Genomic DNA, 26,742 nt, shown 5'->3' with positions numbered 1-26,742 from the left:
TTGGCTGATCTCTCTGTGTTAATGCTGCAAGAATGAAGCTTGCCAACAGACCACAGCAATGAGCTGCAGGAGAATTTACAAAATAGATCCATGATGATTGTGTCTGAATGTAGAATTTGTGAGAGTAGGCTACCAGGAAACCAGGAGTTCCAGTGTCGTTAAAGACTAAAACAGTAAAAGGACTGTTGCAACCTGATGTAGGATATCACACTGGAATTTTCAGCAGAAGTTGGATTTTCTTGTGGTGTGCTGTATCAAGTGGTCCAAGAGTTGTGATTTCTGCTGTGCTGTCCCCAGACCTGGCTAGTGAAGGAGCAGTCAGTATGAGGAAGACTTCACAGATGACAATGCCAGAAGAAATCAGCTTCAAGCCTTCCTGTTGAGTGTGTGAAGTTCTTTGAGCTCATAAAAGCAGATGGAGATTCCTAGAGCATCTTGCAGGACCCATTGTTCCTTATTTCTGAAACCCATCCAAAAGACAGCAGTGAAGATACTGAACCCTGCTATGAGCAGTATTTTCACTTCCAAGTGTTTGTGAGCACACTGTAAATGAACTTTCTGCTCTCCAAATGGGAATGTCTTCAAGGAGGGAGGGACGGACATCTGCATAGTCTAAGTGTTATATACATGCAGAATCATCCTGTAATTAAACACAGAGAATGATCATTGGAGCAATAAAGCCCAAATAAGACAAAGAACAGTCTTGTACCAGAGGTTATTGCTCTGTGTTCAAAATCCAATTTTTTTACAGTAGTATTTGATGAATTGCCGTCACTGCTCCTCTATGGCTCCTGCCCAATAGCCTCCAGCGTGGATGATACCCACTGCTAGAATGAACGTGACTGCCTGCCAAATGTCTGTCCAGCTTCTTGAAAAATAGATAGATACGGTCCAATTTTTTGAGCAAATCTCCAAGAATAGTAATCTCTTCACAGGGATCCCAGTCAAAGGCATGTCTGCTGTCTCTGGATGCTGTGACATCTTCCCTAAAGGTTAATAATCCTTGAGTACTATTTCTTCTCCATGCTGTGGAACTACTTCTTGCTTTAGAAAAGTTTGTATTTCCAGAGTGGCTTGGCATACTTACTTCTTACACAGCAAGCCCTAGCCAAAAAATAAAGAGCCTCATCCATTGATAATTACAGAATTATCAGCATCTCCCCAGGAAGGGAAAGAGTCTTCTACCTTTTATATATCAAGCCTTCCCCTTCCCCATGGCTGCAGCCCAGTCTGTGACACGGCATGGCTATCTGGTGGCTAGCTGTGGTGGTGAGCCCTCATGACCATGGATCCCCTCTGGGGCTTGGTGTCACCTGTGGGAGTTGGTAAACTCCCTCAAATAGCAGTTTCAGCCTGGGTTAGGGATTTTGGTGTTTCCCCTGTGTGTTCCCAGCATGCATTATTTTCTGTTTTCTCATAATATGTGCTAAGTGAGATACTGTTTATATGGAGATAAAATCCTCTAACACTGAAAGAGAGTACCTGGAGCAAACATCTGCAGGCACTTGCTGGAGCTATGTCTCCAAGTAGGAGAAGGCAGGGTGTAAAATGCATATCATTGTCAGGAGGCTGAGGAGATGTAGTTAATGAGACCAAGAGAGTCAGAGGAACATGATGTTACATGGATCTATTTTGTTTCACTGCAGACTTTCTTTCAGGTACCTAGATTTTATCTAAATTAAGATGGATCCTTTGAATGTGTGGATTTCCCCTGTCTTTCTGAACATTAAAGAAGAAATAGTACAAAAACATGTAAATAGAGCCCACATCTATACAGACAAACTCTTTAATGGTCATTTCAGTGAGTAAGCCTGTTTTATTTTCTGATCCTTAAAAAGTCATTGCTTGTTTTCATGTGCCTACTCTATTATTTATTAAAAAATTGTATCACAGGCTCTAGAATGCATCTGCCAAGCTGGTTGTTTTGAGCTAGGATTTCCACCAAAGCACTGTGTGTGCTGACTATAGTATCATGCTACCAGCACTCCTCTGTTCCATGTCTGAGATGGTCACTACATTCCAGGGTGCTTGGGAAGTAGTGCTCTGTTCTGCAAATGCATGAAATGCAACCTCAGCCAGAGAGGTGATCACAGAGGAAGGGCTATTCAGCCATCACCCGTAGGTGCTGTGAGGGACAGTTGGCAGGTGTGTGTGTGACATCCGTCTTTATGAGCACCCAGGCTGAACTTCGTGTTCTTGATCGTTTTTGTGGAATTGTATTGTACGTATGTCCCATTAATGTGCGTGAAGGTTTACAGTGTTGTGAGAGAATGTTGTCATGCTCGTTTCAGGCATTAGTAATTGCAAAGTGGATAGACTTGAGAATAAAAATAGTGAAGATATTTACTGGATTTGGAGTGCTTCAGTGATCAGGAGTATGACATTACCTTTTCTCAGCAATTAGCACTCTGAGTGCCTGTGGCCCTCTCACATTAGAGTCCTTAAAGCTTCTGACAGTTCAGCACATTTTCCGAAGGAAGAAGAACCAGAAAAAGGAATGTGACAGTGATCTCTTAAAACTTGGATTTAACTTTTCTAATAGTATCTGATAGAAAGTCTGTAACAAAACCAGACATTGAGCCCATGGCCTTGGAATTGCTCCCCACAAAAGTTCATCTGCAGCTGTTTCCAGTTCTTGCATGTGTTCTGGTTTGTAGGCAAGGTGACTGAGAATTGGGCTAAGTAAGTGATAACTTACATTCTCTGCCAAGAGCTCCTTTGTTAGCAGTCCATAAGAGATTTGTAGGGTAGACAAGAGTGACCCCATCTTGCCTTTAGAGTAACTAAGTGTTCTCTGGTACTAGCAGCATTTGTCTGAGGAGAGAGTGCACAAACGACCCATTGACTGCTTGCTTTTTTCATGAAGTGAAACTTCACAAATCTTTAAAACTTATGGTGTGAGTGGCAGTTGGAAATAAAATATTCCTGCTAGCAGTAGTGCACGGAATGACAAAAGCCCAGAGATGGATGGACAGTCGCTTGTTGCACAGTGTACATGGCTGTGCTTGAGGAACAGCGTCAAGTAAGGAAAACAAAGTGAATGTTATTCTAAATGTCTCTTGTGTGATAGCAGCAGGAGGACACTTACACCATTATGACAAAGTGTTCTTGTCTGCTGCTGATTTATTAATATAATAAAAAGGGTAACTTATTGTTTTATTTTTGTTGAACAAAGTTATTTACGGTATTTGCAACATAAAAAAATAGAAGATTAATAGTTTACTCTGTTTACTTTTGTCAGCTTTAGATATAAAGCAGTTCATTTACATGACTGTCTTTTTCATCTTTTTAAACACCATCAAAATGACATATCTTTCTGGGCAAAATAGTAATATAATTTGTGTGGATCAATCTAGCCTCAAATCTCATTTAAAGTAGAGCACGAGGGATGTTAAGTACCTGATACTCTATTAACAGATAATCAAACTAATCCTTTCCAGGAATCTGACAGGCAGCATCTCCTCTGTTCAGGAAAGCTCATTAGTCAAATTATGTTATATGTGTCAATGGATATCCCCACCAACCAACCTAAATAGATGAAATATGGGTCTTCAATAAGTAAGACAATACTGTGTGTACTGGTTTCACGGGATTCTTAGCTGTACTGATGAAATTACCTAAATTAAAGCTTTAAGGCCTATCTAAATTAAGTTTTCAAAGGGTGAAAATCTCAGAAGAGTTAACAGCATTGTGTATGTCCTATTCAATGAAGATGAGATTTGAGCTTGTTGCCAGGAGATGAGCTGCATATTCATAAGTAGTTATGACAGCTCACTGGTCTCTTAACAGGACACAGTCTGAAAAAACCCCTCTATTTTTCTTTGACTCCTAAAGTGTTGTCTCATATTGGGCGTTGCCACAGCTCACTGCAGTGCAGATCGCAATGCTTGTGCAGTTTCTGTTTACCAGGCTTGTAGTAAACATATTCTTGACTGGCAAAGGACACTTAGCCCAGTTTATTGCTGCATCTTGGTGCTGCACGACACCTGAAGCAGAACACTGACTTTATTTTGAATTTGTTTCTTCCACTCTGATTGGAAATAGATTTTTTCTGTTAGTGTAATATACTTTAAACTGGTGGAAATAAAGGACTATCTGATTTAGCACTAGAAAATAGAATAGCTGTGCAGTGATAGCTACTCTTAAAACTCATTCTTTGGCCATGTTCCTGTGGAGGGCTGTAAAAGCTAAGAAGGAGCAGGTCATTGGTAACTATTGTTCATGTGTCATGTATGTCCTCTTGACCAGGTCTGTGAGTTTGTCTGTCCCTCTTCAGTAGTTTAAGAAACACATTGATGCTGATGGGCACCAGTGACAGCAAGCACAGTATCCTTCCTGTTGTTTTTCCAGACATTTGTTTATTGGCATTACTCTTGACATAGTAACACATTAGTTTCTACCATGGGGTTTTCCTCTTCTTTCCTCCTGAGGATTTTCCCACTTTATCTGATCCAGAAAGGAAGTATGGCATTGTCTTTTGTCAACTGAAAACACAGTTCTTCCAGCAGGATTTTTTTTCACTTTGAAACAGAACTGAAATACAGCTCTGGACATACTGCTTTAAATTCAGTATCTTTGGCTGGCTTTGACTTTTGGAACTTGTTCTCATTCAGTACTAACTCTTTATGTTTTTGTCTTGAAAAGGAATTTGCATGCTCACTGAGAACAGATATGGTGAGAGAAAAAGAAATGCCAGGAATGCTACAATAACTGCTAAGCAAACCCACTAGAATCTAGGAAAATATTAACAAAAAATATGTTGCCTCTAATGGTGTGTGCACCTACCACATGATAAAGATTATAAACTCTTGTTATCTTAGGAATCAAGAGGATGCTGTCTGCAGTAACATTCTGTTACCATTTATGAATTGGAAAATCAAGAAACAAATATTTAAAGGAATGACCAAGAAGTTCTCTAGCCTTCCAACTCAGCACATTCTGTGATTCTGTGATTTTTTTTTTTTTCAATTCAAAATACAGGATTGAAGATAAGTGCCTATATCAAAATAGTGCAACTATGTGCATTTTAAGAAAAGGTCTTTTAAGGTAACCTAGGTAATTGTGAGCCAGATAGTCTGATTTCACTTTTTCTGCCCACACCAGAAATTTATATAATGGAAAATAAGACATGACCGGTACATTAGTGATTTGATAATTAAAGTCTTAAGAATTTATATCTGACTGTAAGTTTGCTCTTGTTGAGATGGAAAATAAGTAGAAAACTCCTGAGAAATTTAATTGAATGTTCATCTAGGCCTGTGTAAATTAAATCCATTTTAGTGTTGCCAAAGGTGTAGGTGCAGACTGGCAGCTACAAGAAAAATGAGCAACTCATGTTGAACAGACCAACATGGGGTCAGAATAAGGGATTGCATTTTGAGTAGTTGTGGCTTTGGAAGAGTATGTGAAACTCAGAAAAGGCAAGCTGCTCAGCTTGAATCTCTGGTATGAAATCCTGTGGCAAAAGACCTATGAGCATTTGGGTTTATAAATAGGAACTTCACATATGAGGAGGAATTTATTTCTGTTGAAGTCATTAACAAGACTTACAAGACTGCTGTTGGTATGCTGCAAGCTTCTTGGCAATAATGTTCTTAGAAGGATTTGTAGAAGCAGTACAAAGTCGTGAAAAGTAAGAGGACTGGTAGTTGTGCTTCCTGGACAAGTGAATAGTCAGGATGTGATACAGGACACAGTCCGGATATCTCTCTGAAGGGAATCTTCCCCTTCAGTACTGCTTATTGATGTATCTGCGTAAAGGTATCTTGACACTTACTCCTTTATTTTATGCAGATGATTAGATTGTTGTTCTTGAACCTTTTTTATTTTCATTTGTGTGGCATAAAAGAGCAACATTTTTATCTTGTAGTTCTGATCCTGAGAACTATAAATTATGCTGCAGGAGTCTGGATATTTATCTCACCATTTTGTCAAAGCAAATGTCTGGTTTTTCAAGTGCCTTGCAGAATTTATGCTACTATGAAGATTCAGTGCTTACTAATTCATTGCTCATAGGTTTTGCTTGCCAACTAATTTTGTGTCAGAACTTAGTCCATATATGTATATACAAACTGTAGATAAGCTACATATCTGTTGACTGGGGAAAACAAGCCAGTTCATAAAAAAGAAAAAAACAAACAAAAAACAACCACCAAACACTATTTACTTTAATCAGGTGCAGTGTAATGTGCTTTGCATCTGTCATTGTGTCAGGAATATGTTTTTGAAGATGTAAAAGCTGTATGATTTTTACCTTTTTCTTTCCCCCTAGACTGTGATTTTTGCATTGTAATCTCCCACTGTCACATTGCCACAGTGGGAGAAGGGAGGCTGTGTGTATAATGACTGCACATAGTGTAAAACAATATGTAATTTAATCTCTGTTTAACTTTTCTTTGTAAAGGCAAATACAGTCTAAAAGGGACTGAGTCGTTTCTGACAAAGACTAAAGGCGAAATCAAGATAAATTTAAAAGGGAAAGCTTGGCAGGGAAAGATTGGCAGCACATTCAAGAGAAATGGGAGATAGAGGAATAACTGAGAAAGAAAGTAGAAATTGAGACAATCTAAGCATAGAGCTGAAGGACAAAAAAGAGAAATATATGGGGAAATATATTTCATGGCATAGAAAAAAATATATGAGAAATTAAGGAGATATTTGTCATGAATAGAGAAGGTGCTAGGAAAAGGTGTTGCCGAAAAGAAACCAATGTCAAGAGAGATTAATAACCACAGGAAGTAGATAACTTCCATTGCACAAAAATGGTTCTAATAAAACTTGTTAGCTTAGTACAAACATCTTAATTATTTGACTTCAGAACCATTTCTTAAGGTTTCTAATGCAGATTTTTCTTCTTAAAAATCACAGAGTGATTGGATCATCAGTTGAGTTGTGAACTTCAGGCACGTAATGCAGTCTAACTCAACTGAGAACAGCTGGTAGTACCAAAATACCAAAGACCATTGATTAATAGAAAAAACCCAAAAAACAGCACTCCAAGGTTCATTGATACCATTTGCTTTGCCTGGATGTGTTTGGCTACAAAGGCAATATATTAGAGTCAATTCTAGTTCCTAGGACTATGTTTTGGAGATGAGAAAGTGTTTTTCTTCTGTCACATTCCCCAAGATGTTTCTCATAATCCTGTTACTTTCAGCTGTGCTCTTGGCAGTCCATCCATTTTATGTCCTACCTTCTTTAGATCTCCATTCGTTCCCTGCCCTTCCTCCTGATGCCTTTGTATCTCCCCTTCACTGCCTATTTATGCTTCCTTCTTTTACCAGCTTCTCCCTGACACTTCACCTTGTAGGAGGGAGGGGACTAGAAGCCCTGTGCTTTACCACTTCTGCTTCCCCACTGGCAAAGCTCCATGCTGATCTTCTGTACCTTGATGGTTCTTTTCTCCAATTTCCTGATGGCCATTCCGATTAATTTTTCTCCCTTCTCTGTCTCTGTTCCCTTTCTCCACAGTTTAAATCAGTCTTTCTCTGTGCCAGCTGCTAGTGGGGGAACATTTAATCCAGAAGCCAGGCATTGTCCATGCTGTCACATCTGGTTCCCTCTGCTACTGGAGTAGCTCCCACAGAAAAAGGAGATTGTGCTTAGGCATGGGTGATTGTGGTTGGTGTGTTGTGCAAATTCAAGATTGTTGCTTTTAGTTCAGGGACCATTTTTTAACAAAGGTAGCTAAACTGGCAGGTCAATACTGCTTGTGCAGGTAAACTTAGAGTGAAGAAGCCAGAGATATGAAAAGCAGGAAAGATGAAGCACAAAAATTGCTTACTACTCTAATAATAATAGCAGAAGAAAAATTAACTCAAGACTGCCATGGTTTTTGGCTCAGACAGGATGTGAAGCAATATGCTACATCTCCTGGAATTATCAGATTGAGGAGGCATTTATATGCCAGATTTTAATCACATTTATTCTGAATTTTAAGTCATCTGTGATGTTGACTGACTGCTGTAAAGTGCCTTGGATTTGAAGGCCCTTTAAAAATTGAGAACATGTAACATTTCTACTCAGAAATGCATGAAATCTGTGCCAAGGAAGCTAATACGGCTATTGAAGTAAATGGAAATTATGCAGTTTAATTGAAGTATTATTAGCCAGTGCCAGGTAGTTCAAATATGATTAGCTGGTTGTCCAGTTCATGCCAAATTTTTATTTTCAGATCTTCTAAAGCAAAAATGTTGAATATTTCTAATAAGCTAATATATGCACAGACTTTCTCATATGGATTTTTCAAAAATATCAGTAGTGTGAAACCAATGAATATTTCATTACGTCCTGAGATGCCTCAGTCAACAGTAACTGGATTCCTCATGTCTCTTGTCCAGGAAACCAGCTTTGGAAAACTTTTGAAGAAGGTAAAGATAGTATCACTTAAGAATTCTGTTTGGAAATCTTTCCCTGCTGATCATAGAGAAATGCCAGAGTATTTATCTTTTATCTAAGAAGCACTATTTGAATATATGATTGCTAATTTGTAAAATGTAAATAGGGGAAGTTGTAGTCAACCAGATAATATCTGTCTTATCTGCAGTTAACTGATGGAGTTGGAGTATTTTTGTGTGTTTATTTTTCAGCTCATTTGTAGACTGTAGCTGAACAGTGTGATCAGGTAGGCATTTTAATGCTTTTAAGTACAACTATTAACTAGGATAGTTCTCTTAGAGTGTTATGATAAGATAGAGAGTTTCTTCCCATTTCTTTTGATTGTCTTTGTCCCTGTATTCATTATTCCAAAAAATCATTACTTGTATTTTCATCTCGAAATAGTGTAGAGCCTCTAGGAAAGAAGCAGCTTTGGATGTATGAATGGACCTATCCAGTCCTGTGGGCTTTACTGAGCTTTTGGGTTCAGAAGCAGAGTGTAGAGCACAGTTGCAGCTTTTGCCTTGGAAATTGTGATAGTTGTGATACCCTGCAATAGAATATTTTTACAAGCTGAGTCTCTGCATCCTTAAGCAGAGAAACTAAGGAGAGCCAAGCTTGTGTAGCCATGAAGTTTAGGTGTTTCATCACCTAATTTCATGTGTCATCTGAAACTGGACAGCCTTTCTTGTCTTTCCTACTGTTCTTTAAAATTGTCAGCAAAAATGTATCTTTCAGGGAGGAATCTGGTGTGACTTCTTTAAATAAAAGTGTTTGTAGAAGTCTTGTTTGTGATATTACTGGTTAAAGAAAATGTCAACCTAGTCAACATATTTTGAAAACTAAGGGAGTTCCTTTTTTCCACATAGAAGGAACATTCCATGAAGCATTTATTGCCTTGTGAAATGAGCAAATCATCAAGTTATGTAATATTTATGGCTTAAGTACTATCTGCTTTATCCTGTTGCTCTTGAGAGACCAGAATTCTCCTAGCCCAGGAGTACTTTGCAGCAGCGGATTTAACCAGTCTGGACTTTTATGAGGGTGAATTTGGCAGTGTTTTAAAATTTTGGAGACTGTTAGAATTAGGCAGAGTTTCTTTGCCTTTGCCTGTGTAAACTGCCTGCATGTAACAGCTGAGTGCCTTGCAGAGGTGTAGTAGCTTTGCTGCCAAAGTGGGTATCAGTGGGCACCAGAGCTAATGCTCAAGATGAGTGTGATGGTATCACACCTAGATCACTTCTGCCTTCAAAAAGGGCAAACCAGGAGGGTCTGGGGAACTACAATCTGGCCAGTCTTACCTCTGTGCCTGGAAAGATGATGGAGCAACTAATTTAGTAAACTATTCCCCAGAACAGCAAGGTCATTGGGGAACTCATGTTCAGCCAACCCTGATGACCTATGATGAACTGACTTTATTTCATAAGATCCTTGCAAAGAAGTTGGTGAAGTATGGGCTGGATGAGCAGATAGTGAGGGTGATTGAAAACTGCCTGAGCAAACAAGTTCAGAGGGTGATAATCAGCTGTTCCAAATAGAGTTTGAGGACAGTGACTGGAGGCCTACCCCAAGTCCAATCCTGTTCAATGTTTTCAGGAATGATCTGGGTGATGACACAGGTGGCACTCTCAGCAGATTTGCTGATGACACCAGACCAGGAAGAGCAACTGATATGCAGAGGAACCTCAGTAGGATGGAGAAATAAGCTTGACAGGAACATCATTCAGTTCCGTGGGGGCAAGGGCAAAGTCCCACACCTGGGGAGGAACAAACAGACCCAGCTCTGCAGAAAAGTGGTGGACACCAAGTTGACCATGAGCAGCAATGTGTCCTTGCAGTGAAGAAGTGAATGGTATCCTGGCATGCATTAGGAAATATGCCAGCATGTCAAGGGAGGTAGTTCTTAGCCTTTACTGTATCCAGTTATAGGCTCCATAGTACAAGAGACATGAACACACTGGAGAGAGTCCAGCAAAGGACTGACAAAGATAGTTAAAGGACTGGATTATCTCTCATTTGAGGGAATGCTGAAAGAGCTGGGATTGTTCAGCCTGGAGAAAAAAAAGGCTCAGGAGAGACCCCATCACAGTGTGCAAAGTAAAGAAAGTAGAACGAATTGTCATGATAGCCATTTTAAGTTGTCACTGTAGTCCAGATTCAAGCTGATTCTTGGTTTTTTAACTCTGATCTTAGACTGCTGGGATGGGTTTAGATTTTTCATTTTCATATTGATTTTTTCTGTCTCAATGTAATATAAATTCATAGAGCATTGCCTTTGCAGAATAAGTCTTCTCTTATTTAAAGAGTTTCAGTCTTTTGGAAATGCTAAGTGTTGTTCATCAAGTACTTTGGTAATCATTGCAGCTCACCAAGGACTGCAATAGTACCTCAGCTATGGCATTGTCTTTACAGTATCTGCATATTTTCCCTCCTTGAACATCTGCTACAACTCAAGAAACCTATAGTGCTGATGAGGTGCTGTTGAATTTATGTATTTCTACATCATTTCACCTCTGTAGGTAGTATAGTTTGTAACTGCCTTGCTAAATTTCACATGAATGTGATTTACATTCTCCAGGACCAATTCTAGATGTGGCATACCTCTTCAATCATCACTAACAAACATCTATGAAATATACCTCAAGTGTTCTCCCACTCTCATTTCATACTATGATAGCTGAAATCTTACCAGGATCTTACTGCATCTCCCTCATCTCACAAGATGACTTTGTAATTACAAAGTGAAAATTACTAGAAGCAGATGTGTAAAGAGGGAGCTGTTTCTCCATTTCTCGGTAGCAAGATGGCCCCCACTAGCAGGGGAGAATGCCCTAGGAACAGTGGGAGCCCCCAAACCTGGGAGCTCCCAAGATTTACAGAAGCAAAATATGTTGAAATTTAAGAGCTATTCATCTAGGAACTTGGAGCTATTTATCTGATATGCAGACATCTTTTTCTTATGCAGTAAGACTTATGTATCATCAAATCTGTAATGCTTATTAAGCTACTTCTGCTTTTCTTAATTATTTTTTTTGTGATAATGCTGCTTGATTTTCACCATGAACCTTTATCTCTACTTATGCAGAGAGTACTGTCTAAGACGTTGACCTTTAAATGAGTGTTTAGCCACCAAAAGGCAGTGAGGAGCTGACTGCTGCAGATTGAACTCTGAAAGTACAAAGATAACTAATTTTGATTGGGCCAAGGAATACCACAAGGGTCTGTGGAATACCACAAGGTATTCTGGAATACCACAAGGGTAGTTTCCTCAAGGGTCTGAGTCTGGTATTGCTGTCAAGGGCTCTGGTTTTTCAATCTACATTTAGTAGATCGATAGATCTCCCCCATCATCTTCATCCTTAGTGTTGAAAGGAAATGTGTTCAGGATTTGATACCAATATAGTAGTACTGATGCTGAACCAAGCACTACATTTCTGTGAACTTGTGCAATATGTCTGCTTTGTCTGATGTTTTTTTCAGTGATCCAGGGCTATCAAGCCTACAGATCCAGCCACATTGCAAGGCCATAGATTCTCACTACTTAATAACCATCAGATTAGAGAGAAGTCTGGCATTTATTACTTTTTAATAAGAACGTTTCAAAGGCTGCTCTATGCACATAAATGAAAGAGATTCCTTATTTGTAGAAAACATCTATCATCACTCTCAAAGTTAGGAGCAGAGGCCATTTGGTGCTGTTTGCCATTCATAGTGCTGGAAGGGAACACCTAACAGCAGTATTAGCATAATACAGTCTTCTGAGAGCTGAAGCCATGCATCTAGGCAGTCACTGGATACATCAATAAGGCTTTTGAAGAATCATTGAAATCTTTAAGGCCCTTTTCTGCTGCATGTTTTAATGGCCTTGCTTGGATTAATCGGCTCAGGAGCAAGCTTTCATATTGTGGGGTGGGTAGCAGGTTTGATATGTTAAGCATCAATTTATTGGATGAAAATTATTCAGGCCCTCACAGCTGGTCTGCTGTACATACTAGTTTGTAAATACTGATTGCTGTTTTCATCTTAATGAGGGATCCACTTATCCGATTTGGGGTTTAGATTTTGCTTTTTCTGCCAATTTTCACTCTCTTTCCTTCTAGCTGCCTACAGCCTGATTTGTTTTTGAAAGGGGGGAAAATTCTTCTATTGGTTTACAGTATTTGAAGAAAGAAGTGTTAGGCTAGTAAAGGCCATGTAAATTGATGGCTTTAATGTGTTAGATTTTGCCATGTAAAATGGAGACACTTTTCCAAGGCTACAGTGGCTTCTAAAACTTTTCTGAAGAATGCCCATATTTTGGGAGTGGACAGAACAGCTACCTTGGGTTTAATACCCATTTATCTAGAACAGTATTTTTGAATCTTCAAAGCAGGATGACTTGCTGCTACTGCCTTTAAGAAGATTCTGATCTGTTCTATAATTGTATCTTTGTGCTAACAAAGTACCTTGGGGTGGATGGTCTCCATTATCCATGAAAGGTGCATTGTGTATCTACAGAGTAGATACCACACCTGAGGGGCAAAACATTTTAATCTTAGGGATACGGAATGTGTACAAGCCATCTCCTACTTGGAAACTGTGGTGGGTTGATGCAAAGTGCCCACCAAAACTGCTCTGCCACTCCCCTCCTCAGCTGGACAGGAGAGAGACAAAAAAAAATGCAATGAAAGACTCATGGGTCAGGGTAAGGACAGGAGGAGATCACTTGCCAACTACTGTCATGGGCAATTAGACTGGACTAGGGGTAATTAATTGATAAAGAGAAATAAAAATTAAATCTTGAAACACCTTCCCCCCACCCCCTCTTCTTCACAGGCTCACTTTCACTAACAATTTTCTCTACCTCCTCCCCCACAGCAGCACAGGGGTCAGGGAATGGGGTTGCATCAGGTGTTATCTCTGCCATTCCTTCCTCTTCAGGGGGAGGACTCCTCACACTCTCCCCTGCTCCAGCATGGGGTCCCTCCCACAGGAGACAGCTCTCCATGAGCTTCTCCAACATGAGTTCTTCCCACAAGCCACAGTTTTTCACAAACTGCTCCAGTGAGTATCCCCCCACGGGGTTGTCAGTCCCACCAGCAAAGCTGCTCCAGCGTGGGCTCCTCTCTCCACAGGACTACAGGTCTGCCAGGACCCTGCTCCCGTGTAGGCTCCTACAGGGTCACAGCCTCCTTTGGGGATCCACCTGCTCTGATGTGGGGCTCTTCCATGGGCTGCAGGTGGATCTCTGCTCCCCCATGGACCTCCATGGTCTGCAGAGGAATCTCTTCTCTGATGCCTGGAGCACCTCCCTTCCCTCCTGCACTGACCTTGGCTGTCTGCAGGGTTAATTCCCTGATATATTCTCACTCCTCTGGCTGTAGTTGCTCTTCTGTGGTTGGTTTTTTACCCTATTCTTAACTATGTTATCCCAGAGGCTCTACCACCATCACTGATGGGCTCAGCCTTGACCCATGGTCTGTTTTAGAGCCAGCTGGCATTGGCTTAGCCAGACATGAGGAAGCTTCTGGCAGCTTCTCACAGAAGCCATCCTTGTGTCCCTCTACTACCAAAACCTTACCATGCAAACAAAATGCAGCAACATGGCTGGAAGAGTGCTAAGACAGCAGAGTAATTCTCAGTTATTCTTCTGTTCCTTGGCAAAATTAAATCATCTAAGTCTTTGTATGTATTGTGCAGAGCATTTTTAAAAGCTTTGGTGATGACTTTGAAGCAATCAGAGTCATGCTGCATTAGTAGTTATTCTTATCATCAATTTTTTCCTAATAACTAACTTACTTTTCCTTGGTCCATTTTGGTGTTATTTTTTGTTCTTTGTGTCCATGGAAAAAATATTATTTCCTTTTACTTGTGTTAGCCTTTTATATACTGAAAAGTCATTATCTTGTCCTCTCTTGAAAATCTTATGTCTAGACTAAATAACCCCAACTCTTCTGCTGTTTCCTAATGAGCTCTATTTTTAAGGCAGCCATTCATTTTTTGTTCTTTTCTGTTTTTCTTGCCTATTCATTTTTTGAAATGCATTGCCTGTCAACAGGGAACTGCCAGGGCTGAAATAGAATCTATGAGTTCAACTCAGTGTAAAAAAAATTAAAGTAAAAATATTAAATGATAAGTAACTGTTTTGTCTGATACCAACACATTATTTATAAGCTAGAGCCCAAGGCTTTTAATGTTGTTCTTATGTTAAGTTTGAAACTTGCTAAAGAAGGCACTTTAATGAGCGCAGCAAAACTCTCTGGAGACATCTGCAGTTTCCCATAAACGGCACCTCACTCACCACTGCCTGCTACATTTCTTTTCCCTCCCTCTCTCCAAAAATGCTCTTGTGGTCACTTGGCTCTGATAAAATCCTATGCAGCTGTCTCCCAGTTCTTACTCCAGCCTGCATAGGTAAACACTGTGCCAAGCACTCAGTGGTTTTTTAATGCAGAAGTAGCAGCAAGATCAGACTGAGATGACAGTAATAGAAAGTAAAGGCATGCTTTCAACCAATACATTCGGTTTTAGATGTGAAGCATATAGAGAGGGAGTGTTGTACCCTTCTGATGCTACATCAGTGGTGCTTAAGAGTCCTCAGCCCGATGGAGGTGACAGAAAAGTGCCTTTAATCACAGCCGGTTTGGGCAGGTACTGCTAACAGCATGGTTGTGTGAATTAGCAGTTCCTGCTGGTGCTCAGATGCTGAAATGGCTCTGTGATTGCCTTTTAACTGTCTTGTCCAGATTCATGCACATTTAGATCTGCTCAACCTTTACTTCATACGCTCTAGCGAAAAATTCCTTCCTCAGATACCATACATTTCAAACTAATTAAAAGCTGGATAGCAATCTAAATAGCCATTAAGAATATTCTTGAGCAAGGATGTTTCTCAGGATGTTCTTCCATTGAATAGTCTTACCCTAATGTTTCAGTATCTTTTATTAATGAACAATATGATAGTGCATAGCACTTTCAGAGGGTGCAAGATAAGAAAGCTGAAGATAAACAAATTTATATTACAAATGTCTTTCCAAACTATTTGCAATTTCACTGGAAGTCATCATTCTGTTCTTCATTAGGTATTGAAGCTTGCTTGCACTGTAGAGGGAGTACTCCCAGATGACTCCCAGTAGATAGTTCTGTCTGGTCTTGACCCATCTGCTACTTAAAATTCGAAAAGTTCAACATGAATTTTTGATGCTTATTTATAGATTCAAATGAGGTAGTTCGTATGCAACTGGGCCAAGACCGAGGTTTTAGTTCTCTTAAGGGTTTCTTTTTTTCCCAGTTACCAGAGATTCCACCTGTACTATACCTCTTCCTTATACTATGCCTTCCTGTTCTGAATCGGTCCTTTATTCAAGGTCAAAGTGCTATATGAATTGTACTCCTAAATTTCTGTGTATTTTCTCAAAGACTGTCTTTTGTCAGTTTCTTGGCTAAAAATCATTCAAGCTGCATTGCCTCTGTTGCTTCATAGTTATACCAAATCATATTCTCAGGTATATCCTTTTTCAGTTTAGACATATCCCATCTTACAGTTCATATGGAGAACCTCTCTAAAAGTTCTTTATCCTGGCTCATTGCTTTCACATTCACCTATATCTCTCCATACTCCACTGCATCAAATACAATTAGATGTCATCTTTAGTATTTTCTTCTGGTTTATTTCATGTCTCACTAGTCATTTCCTCAAACATAAAGATATTGATTTTTTCCCACCTTCATATGAAAAATAAGGATATTCTTGATTGCTTATTTTTCAGCTTGCTTCTCTAGTGAGCATCTCTTCAGTTTCTTCCCATAGACCTTACAAATCAACTGCTGCAGTCCTTCCTAAAGATTTTATTAATTATGATTACAGATTACTGGTCAGGTCATTAACAATAGAATTGCAGAATATCTCAAGTTAGAAGGACCTTTAAGGACTGGGGAATCCAACCCCCTGCTTCTCTCAGGACTAGCTAAAACTGAACCATGTGACTGAGAGCATCTCCACAATTTCCTTGAGCTCTGACAGGCTTGGTGCTGTGACCAGTCTCTTCGTGAAGAACATTTTCCCTATCTGAAACTGCCCTTGTGCATCTTCATTAGACTTCTTCATGTCCTATTGCTGGTCACCAAAGAGATGATGTTTCTATGCTATGTCTGTGTTGCGTGTTATTCTGGGATGTGGTAGCTTTTTTTCTAACTGTTTTGTGTGGTGCATCAAATTGGCAAATAATGTTATCTTCAGGTTAAGGAGATACTTGTCCAGAAATGTAGTGAATACTGAGAGGGCGTAGATTAAAATGTGTGCTAGCAACTAACTGGTAAAAGCAGATTCATACTATGGAGTATGAATTATTATTTTACGTATATCTAGATTGTATTATGTATATCTAGGTACCAAATATGCCTTTGGAAAACATGCTTGCAGGTAGACTTAGAAGAATTCCCCCAATTGCTTGTCTAATAAGTGCTGGGCTCTGAGTAAGGCTATTACAGATTTATGTTCTAAAAGTAAGGAGAAATAACAGTAAAAATTACTGAGATTTTGTCTTGTCAATAATTTCTTTGGGGATTCAGACTAGAGAGGGAAGATTAGCCCTGGAATTATTTTTCATATGCATTATCGATGAAGGAAAAAACAGAGGAAACTGCATATCTGGTTTTGCATAGACAATGTTCATAAAAGACTAGGAACTCTGTCAGAAGTAAAGTCATTAAAAAGAAGTTGGAAGTTTGTAAAAGCTAAAATACTTGGGTAGGAGAGTTGTGTCTTGGTTTTTAACTGAAAAATACAAGGTATGATTTAAAGACTGTTTTAAAAAGCACTTGAATTTCCTAATAGCGGTGGAGGGAGGTGGGAGGAGACCTGATATTCTTCTGTAATAGGAATCTAAGAACTGTTGCTGGAGAGATTGGAAGGAAAGAAATCAAAATGACAAGTTTGCTTTTCATGTTCAAGTCTAACCGAAAGTTATAAAGTGAACAAGTGGCAAAAAATTATAAGTTAATATATTTTTTAAAACATAAAGCTTTTTTAATACAAAGAGGTAGGTGGGGCAAGGAAATTTCAGTCTTTACAGTTCTGGGAGATAAATCAGACTTTGTAACTATTTGCAATTGATCCTACTATCTTAGGTTTTCAAGATCAAAGCAGTGCAACTGGCAGGAAAACTTCTTCCAGCCTTCAACACACCTACGGGTATACCATGGGCAATGGTGAATCTGAAAAGGTAATGAGTTTTCTTTTGTGAAATGTCTTCCTCCCCTTCCCTCCAACTTAAAATTAATAACGGCATACAGCAGTTTTTCTTAGTAGTGGGACTGTAGAAAATGTAGACAAATTGTCATTTTTGGCATGTTAGAATAGTTTTGGTAGAGTTCAGCACGTTCTAACTCATAACTGCAATACATTTTGATCCTGGGTTTTTTTTATGATTCTACAATAAACATTCAATTTGCCATTGGACCACACAGTGTATTATTCTGTGTGTTGCTCTAGAGCTTAATAATTGTTTCTTTACTCATTACAAAATCTGTTAAAAATCAAAGTTGTTTGCAGGACATGATTGAACTTACTGGGTTTTCTGTACTGTTTGAGGTGTATATTACCTTTAGAAGATTCCCAGCATTTGAGAAGATGATGGGACTCTGAAGTTACTATTTCATTTTGCATTTTAGCTTGGGGTCTGATGTGCTAAAGTGAACTGTGGTCTGTGCAGATGGAGAGGCTCCTTTAGATGACTGCTCAGATCAGACTGAACTTAGATGGTCTGCATTGCCTCATGGAAGACAACTGCCTTGCCTAATTTATGTTGTATTGCTTGCTCAGTGCTAGGATTTCCCTCAGATTTTGAGAGTGTTTTTGATGCAAGGCATTCTTTAAATTTTCACTACGTCCTTAAACAGTAGCTGAATTGGGATGTATATCTCGATTGTGTGTACACTAACTCATAACTGAAATCATTTATGAGAGGAAGTAGAAGTAATCTTCAGAAATACATAGTTAATTACAGAAATTAAAAGACCCAGTCCTGAAAGGTGGTGAAAACTCCCAGATTAAATTAAACCAGAGGTAATTTAGGAGTTAGGATTAGCAAAATGGTATCACTTTGAGTGCAAAAAATAGATATGTCACGCTTTCTGCTGATTCTTTAGGTGAGCCTGAGGAACTCAAATATTATGCCAACAGTAAACATCCTGTATTCCTATGTAGACACAAGATAGGGAAGCACATCTCACACAAGTGAAGCAAACACAGCAGATCAGCAGGACAAGGCAGCAATGCTGCCACCTTCAAAACTTGTCTTACCTTGGTTCTTTTTCTTAAGAACATGCAGTGAATAAGAAACAACTGTGATTGAGCCCAGTGTTAAGTCACCATATCTGTGTGACTTCATGATATTATATTATTTAAACATAGGACTTTTTGTCGATGAGGTTATGGTATCTTTATTCCAAAAAGATCCAACCAGTGTACCAATTGACCAATCAAATCACAACTCCTGTAAACTTAAGTGTGGGTTAAAATATTGTTGTTGCTTGCTTAATTGGCTGTGGTAGTTGTGCTGTGCACAATAATTCTGACTTTTCTGTTGTTTTCTTCCTTTCTTTATGCATATTTGTTGGAATTCAGTGGTGTTGGTCGAAACTGGGGCTGGGCTTCTGCTGGCAGCAGCATCCTTGCTGAGTTTGGTACTCTGCACATGGAATTTGTCCACCTTAGTTATTTGACAGGAGACCCTGTATATTACAACAAGGTGAGTCTCGAAAATCAATATTTTTTATCATACTTCTTATCATAAATTTAATTAAAGTAGAAGTACTTTCTATATTGAATTCTACTTCCATTCTTGGTAGCAGGTAAATATTTTCATGCTTGTATTTCTGTTACCAAATTGTTGTATTTCAACTAGAAATATATGATAACACAGGTTTTCTTATTTGTTTCAGAATACATTTAAGAATCATTATTTTTAAACATGTTTATGTGAGCAGTCCTTTAAAACCAAAAATGTACAAATCTGAAGAAAGCCCTCAAGAAAGCTTGCAGTTCAGATTAATAAAATTTGCTACTAAAAATGAAAGAAAAATAAAAAAGATTAGATTTAACTTTGTGCAGAGGGCAGACAAACGTTGTTAGTGGTGAACCTGATTCTTGATTTAATTTAGGTCATGCACATTCGGAAGTTACTTCAAAAAATGGATCGTCCTAATGGACTTTATCCAAATTATTTGAATCCAAGAACAGGCCGGTGGGGTCAGCGTAAGTATTCTTATTTTATTAATTCCTAATTAGAAGTCTACTTCTTATCTTGTTGTTGAGTTGGAGATCAGAAAATTTATTCTGTAGGGCACAAACAGCATTACTTGATGACATAAAATGCAGAAGGATTGCTTGAACTTGAAATCTCCTGAAATGAATCTTTTCCTGTCTCTGTCTGAAGTCACTGAGCTCTGATGCCTGTCCTTATGTTTATCAGTCAATAAAATCTTCAGTAATAAAGAATAAGGCTGAAAGTATTTCCTCATTTTGATTCTGTTCCTGGTTTTGTTCTGCAAACCATCTGGTAAGTGGATTATTGTAAGGTGACGTGAATTAATGCATGTTTGTGGTGGTTAAATTGTGTTAGGCACTGACATCTACAAACATAATTCATCTCCTTAGTGGCCTGTGAAATGGCATGATGAACCTCCTTATAGATGTAAAAAAAAAAAAAAAGCTTTGGAATGAAAAGAAAAAGCAGGCATTATTGCTGACAAGTTAAGAGGAGAGATAAAACATCAAGAGAGAGACACAAACATGATTCCTTTCTTGTAGTGGCTCTTTCAAAAAAAGTTGAGTGGTTTTGTGCTTTGGTAGTGGCAGTGATAAAAGAGAATTTTTTTCTTCAAGGTTTTATTTCTTTATCTTTTATAAATGCAAGTCTATTTAGGAAGAACAGGCAAGATGATCTATTTCTGTCCTGTTTGACATCATTGATAGGTTTTGGGGATTTCAGTGGTTGGCTGTAAATATCCTGCAGAACATGTTCTGGCTTGCAAACTGAGAATCTGCTTCTGACTTTGAATCTGGTATGTGAGGGATATGAATACAGCTGTCATTGCAGTCATTGTGAAATACTAGTCTAATCCCATCTTAAAAGCCAAAATTCTCTCCAAAGCATCTTATATCTTTGAGTGGATCATGACACCAGCTGAGATGGGCAAATGGTTTGATGGGACAAATTCTTCGGATAAATTTAAGTTTAACAACATATTCATAAATAAGAAAATATGCAAATACAAATACTCAGGCATTATTTATTCAAAAGACAGTTTTGTATTTTTGCTTTGAAACAATTTTTTGTATTTTTTTTTTTATTCCTAACCATCTGCTTGTGCTGGTTTTATCAAAAGCAGTCTAATGTGATGTATCACCAGGATTCTTTAGAGGCTGTTTCACAGAATCTTGGAATGGCTTGGGTTGGGAGGGGCAAGTAAAGATCATCTAGTTCCAACCTCCCTGCTGTGGGCAGGGGCACCTTCTGCTGGATCATGTTGCTCAAAGCCTCTAACCTGGCCTTGGACATTTTCAGAGATTGGGCATACTCAACTTCTCTGGGCAGCTCACCCCCACAGTAAAGACTTTCTTTCTAATATCTAATTTAAACCTACTCTCTTTCACTTTGAATCCATCTCCTCTTGTCCTGTCACTACATGCCCTTGTAAAAAGTCCCTGTCCAGCTTTCTTGTAATTACAATGCACAGAATTAGTATCTCTTGGGAATTAGATGCTCCTCATCACTAATAATAAACATACAGTGGAACTTTGCAGAAGTTTGATGGAGCTCAAACATATTATTAAATGGATTTTGCAAGATAATTTTGCAAAATAATAATAATTTGGGACTCAAGTTTAGGAGTGCAAACTGAGACTTGCGTTCTGAGGATAAAAAGAAATACAAATTCTTAGAGCTGTAATTTTTCTATGCTGATCATGAGTGAAAAATTTATTTTCTGGAATTTAGTGATTGGGGTTTGAGGTTTTTTTTTAGCAAATAAGGTTCCAAGTGCATATTCAGATATTCTTGTAATATTTCTAGGATTTTTACAGTGCAGCCATATCATGGCTTAGGCTAGTAGTCTCCATTTTAGTAGTTCTGCTAAAACCACAATCTGCTGCTCACTTGCCCTCTGCCTGCCTCCTGCACAACAGATCACTGGTTGAGATAAGAACAATTTGCTGGAAACAGCAGTGAGATGAGAAAATGAACAATAACTGCGAGAATATTAATAACAAAACGTATAAAACAAAGAAGTGGTTTATATAGAAGAGGAGACCTGTTCTTTCCAGCCAGTTTCTTCTCCCTGAGCAGAAATTATGCCCTTTTCCTGAGAGGGGTCATTTTCCCTGCTTCTGGCAATGACCTGAGATGGTATTGAGCAACATTAGAGTCTGGCCATGCCCCCTCCCAGCTACTCTAAAAACTTAATGCTGTCCCGGCTGAAACTAGGACAAACAGCATTTGGAAACCTAATACTCATATTGTGGATAGCATAATTCTCTACTTCCTTTCACAAACTTGGATGGAATGATGAGAAAATGTCTTGGCTGTATCCCTGGTAGATCAATCTTAGGTGCATCTACTTGAAAAAAATTTAAGAAGTTACAGTAAAGGAGCACATGGTCTGAAACACTGGACAGATGGGATGGAGTAGCAGGGGCTTAGGCAGGAATTTCTTTCTCCCTTGCAGAGGTTGTGTTCTGCTATGCATGAGTGAGGCGAGTAGGGATGGTGCCTTACCACAACATCCCAATTCACTAGAGGACTCATGTCTAAGCCCCCTACACTGTCACTGGCTTGAGTCCCATGGTTGGTATTACAGGCAGGCAAGGCTTTTATGTTCCCTTCAGAAGGTAATTTCAAAGAGCATTGTATTTGGCTTGTTATATACCTTTGTACTGGAAAGACTGAGACAATGGAAAGAGTATCAAAGCATAGCTTTTCTTTTTCCAGCTTCTGGGAAAGCTGCCCTTTTCATCTTTGCTGTGACCTTTAGTTTGATGCATCTTATCTTGTACAAAGTACTTTCTGCAGATAAGTTTCTGAGAATTATTTCGGAATACCTTATTTGCCTAGATACAAGTAACTTCACTCTGACCTTTCTAGTATTGCTTTCCTTTTTTTTTTTTTTTATCCCTTTCTTTCTTCCTTTCAACAATTTTTTCTCTGCTCAGACTTTTTTGGTTCAATTCTAGTTAGTTTTTTTGTTAATCTGTGCAGTATTCCAACTAAGTCACGAGGGGTGTGAGATAGATAAAATCAGCATAAATATATACCTAAAGATTCTGCTGAAGAACTATGGGATATAGCTGCAATATAACATATTTCTAGTGGTGGGTTTATTTTCTATTTATGTACCCTTTATTCTAGTGGTGAGTGCCTTTATTCAAAGTAATAATAACATCAGTGGTGGTGGGAACTTAGCAGTCAGACCAATTAATGCTATAACTACCAGTTGATTCTTAGTATTAGACAAAATATATAGTGGAAGTATTAATTTAGGACAAATTTTCTCAGCAGTTATATTTTTTCTTTCTCTTTATATTTACTTTTTAATGAAAAAATTTACATTATTTGAATAGAAGAAAAATTGTTCCCTTCTAGAAGTATTGCTGCTTTGTTTAATTTTGTTCCAACAAGCTGATAGGTAAGCTTGAATATTTAAAGAAATTCCTGTTGCAAGATTGTGGGACAAAAGGGAAGCATCATTTTCTGTGGCTTTGGTGTGGCCCCATAGGGCTGTAAACTAGATCTATCTGTACTTGCAAACAAAACCTTGTGGAAAGTTCTTGGTACCTTCTACCTTAATACTTGTTAGAGTATTTTGATTCTTTCTCAGAGCTGTTTGCACTAGGAACCTAGGCACACCCTAATTTTGTAGGGTTTAACCAAAGGTACATTGGCCCCCCTAGTCCTCTTTGCATATCCAGTGTTCATGAATGGTGATGAGCTAGCTTTTGTAAAGGTCTTTCAGGCTTTTTGGGGATCAGCAGTTGTTACAGGGTTTTTCTGTGCCTCAGAATATTTCTGTCTTAGCCTCCAAAGATCTTAGGCCATGTTGCTGTGTCTGGTTTGCCTCGTTTAAATGTTTGCTCAAAATGTGGTCTTGTGCTCTTCTTGGGTTAGGAGAAGGGGAGTGGTGTGTGTGATATGCTGTAATTTTGTCAACATCCTTCTGATGTGAGGTCCAGTGAGTCATTTCTGCTGGGGTTGGATTTATCAGAGTGCAGGCCTTTTGATCTCAGTGTAAGTAGCGTGTTCTGCGGTTTCACTGCTGGGAATGACATGCTGGGGACAGTGCCCTGAGATGCGCAGACCGTCTTTTCCACTTATTCGTCTGCTGGAGCTTACAAAGACAAGTGCTTTCATTCAAACCAGTCAATGCTTCTCTTACAAATGCCTGAACAGCTAGAAGCAGTGAAGTAACCTACCAGTCAATTAGTAATAATCATTTCATCAAGAACAATGTGACCATTGCTTCCAGGTTCTTAACAAGTTATAGAGATGAGTCAAATCATTATGTCAGTGTGGCATTAATCTATAGGCACGTCTTTGAAGTGATTACAATTTAATTAATATAAATGTTCATTTGCATTTAATGCACTTGACATAGCCCTTGAAGAAGGGTGACAGATTACTTCTTTCTTTTACTGCCTGCCTCAGTGAAGCAGCAGCAGCCAGGGTCTGAAGCCACAGCAGGCAGGACTGAGCAGGGACTACTGCTTCATCCCATAATTTCTTTCCACTTGAATGCTGTAAACCCCAATTCTAAGAACTTCTGGGTGAATGGTTTACTGGTCATTGCTAAATCCCCATCCTTTCCTATGCAAATACTTTGTAATACAACTGGACACTTAATGCTGTGTAGCAGCAAGGGGGTTCATTATACCCAGGAGGAGGAAAATGATAGCTAAATATTTGGGGTTAAGCTTATAATGGGCAGGCATTATTGCAGCATGGGGGTCATGACAGACATCTTTTGAATGGCTTCAGCTCAGTATTTGTCAGCTCACTGGGGCATTTGCTAGAAGGCAGAGCTGTAATGCCTACAGGAATGTTGACAGATTCCATTTTTACGTATGGGCTAAGGTGATGGTCCAGTAGGAACAAGTTATTTACAATACTTCTGTTTTGGGGTTTCAGTTTCTGTAAGACTGAAAGGAAAATAGCTGTCAGGAAGGATTTTCTAATCTCTCACATTAACCTTCAGTTGACTTTGTTAGCTTTTGGTTTACACATGGTGAGTAGTTGGATTGGTATAAGCATCAGAACTTTGAATTTAGATTATTTCCAAAAGCAGTAACAGTGCTTTCTAGAGAAGCTTCCTAAGCAGATATAACAGAAAGTTGATTAAAAAGCTGGGATTTCAAAATTATGAAAATTGATTGGTACTGAAGAAAAGTGATTTCTTAAAAAATTAAAACATGTTGAAAAAATTTAGTTTGCATTTGCAAACATGTTAGATGAGAATACCAACTAGAAAGGCAACAACAAAAGAAAAGCCAAATCTTCATGTTATTGCAAAGTCAGGGCATGCACGTCATGTTTGCACATTTCTGTAAATTGGTCATTCTTCCTTTTTGCTTTCCAACACTGAAAATAAACTACTTTATTTCTTCTGGTTCCAACATCTCTTGCAAGTAATAATGTTATTGAAGAGGAACTCTAATTACTCTTAACTTCAAATCTCATTTCCTGCATCTGGGCTACCTATGGAGTTACCTGGATTGGTTACTAAGAGAGTTGTCAGTTTAACTGAAGATGGGGTTTAGGCAAAATATGGCTTCCATATGCGAGAAAATAAGCAGAAGTGTCATACTGTGTTAAACTTATATGTTTATTTCACCTTAGTGATATGTGGGCACATTGACAGGTTGCTATGCAGTAAGCTAGCATGTGAATTTAGAGTGCATGAGCTGAGCATTGCTATTAGGAATGTAGCAGCAGACACCAAATTTGTCACCACCGAATGCTGATGTGATGAACATTCAGGCTGCAGTCTGTTCTCTGCTGCTTTATTCGTGTCTCCTTACAGAAAACAAGCCCCTTACTCAGACTTGCAAGTAGCCCAGTGTGGGACACTGTCATCATCTTTATAAGGACTCATTGACAGTGTGATATTGATCACAAGTGATCAGAGTATTAAGTGCACTAAATCTAAATGGTGTCTTCCATGTCAAAGTGATAGCTATCCTTTAAAGACAATAAGAGGATTCACCCGGGTTATTTAGCTTCTTACACTATTTTAGCCCCCTCTGGTGATGTTCTCACTTTCTTGCAGCTTCTTGTACCTGTTACTACAGAGTAGATAAAGGTACAACCTGGATGGCTGAATGGGAGAAGTTTACATCCTCCATTTCCCAGTTGATTGTGCTGTAGACTGGCCTTCTAATAAACTTAAGCAAGTATCTTTATGAATGTGCAGATTGCATTTTCTTCAAGTGGTCTTTAATTTTCAACAATAACTGCTTAAATGAAACCAAACACTTTTAATTTTAAAATGCTACTTGGAGGAGGCATCTGTAGATTTATTTGTCTTAGATTTACCTTTCTTTTAAAATGGTGCAAATTTGAAACATTGGAAAAAAACATTAAATTACTGTCATTAAGTCAGTGGAAATACTGGGTGAATATTCCAGATTTTTTATGCCTGTCTGTACAGCTGGTTTGAGGCTAATGCCCTTGGGCTGAGCAAAGTAATTAAGCAAAAGGCTTCATTTAAACTCTTGCAGGTAATAGACAAACCATGAGCAATGCATCCTATCTATTTTCATTTGTGATATGATATGGTATCAAATACACAGCACCATCTGTGTATATTTATTTTTCAGAATTTAAAGGAACAGTGAAAATAAATTTGATGATAATGTATGTAACATGGTTAAAGTTGATAAAGAAACCACTGTATTTAGCAGACTCCAAGACCTGTGGATTCCTCTTTCCCAGCACTTGAAGGCCAGCCAGGTCCAAGTGTCTCCATCCCTGTCTGATGGATGTGACTGCTGAAGTTCCCATTTGCAGTCAGGACATATTCCAGAGGTGCATTAAGAGGATAGTGATGCAGCTGCCCACACAGCCACCAAGAGCCCTGCCTTGGCAGCACCCCTGTGTAGTCCTGCCACAACTCACCTGCAACACACCCACAGGTAGCCAAGTTTTGATCCTCCTCCTTATGTTCACTGTCAAATAGATGCCTGGGCTTGCACCCTTCACAAGTATCCTCATGCTCATGGACCCTTCAAATATTAGCAGAGGCTTTCAGTCCAATACTTGTGCTTGCACCCTGGACCTGTGTAGATGCAGAGGTCTCCTGTCTCCTGCTGTCCAGCTGAGAGTTTGCTAATGAACT

The 26,742-nt window shown here is 38.9% G+C and overlaps 1 protein-coding gene across 1 annotated transcript in view; it reads left to right on the top strand.

The window, feature by feature from the left end:
* The window catches only part of MAN1A2 (mannosidase alpha class 1A member 2), a 132,760-nt gene that overhangs the window by 68,018 nt on the left and 38,000 nt on the right, over positions 1-26,742 (top strand). The window contains exons 6-8 of the mRNA XM_058824745.1: positions 17,485-17,579; positions 18,983-19,106; positions 19,519-19,612. Coding sequence (XP_058680728.1) covers positions 17,485-17,579; positions 18,983-19,106; positions 19,519-19,612 — 313 coding nt within the window. The remainder of the gene's footprint in view (positions 1-17,484; positions 17,580-18,982; positions 19,107-19,518; positions 19,613-26,742) is intronic.

The sequence above is a fragment of the Ammospiza caudacuta genome, chromosome 2 (assembly GCF_027887145.1).
Source record: "Ammospiza caudacuta isolate bAmmCau1 chromosome 2, bAmmCau1.pri, whole genome shotgun sequence".
Taxonomy (NCBI): Eukaryota; Metazoa; Chordata; class Aves; order Passeriformes; family Passerellidae; genus Ammospiza; species Ammospiza caudacuta.
Note: the sequence above shows the minus strand (reverse complement) of the source record. Positions and strands in the feature narration are given on the sequence as shown.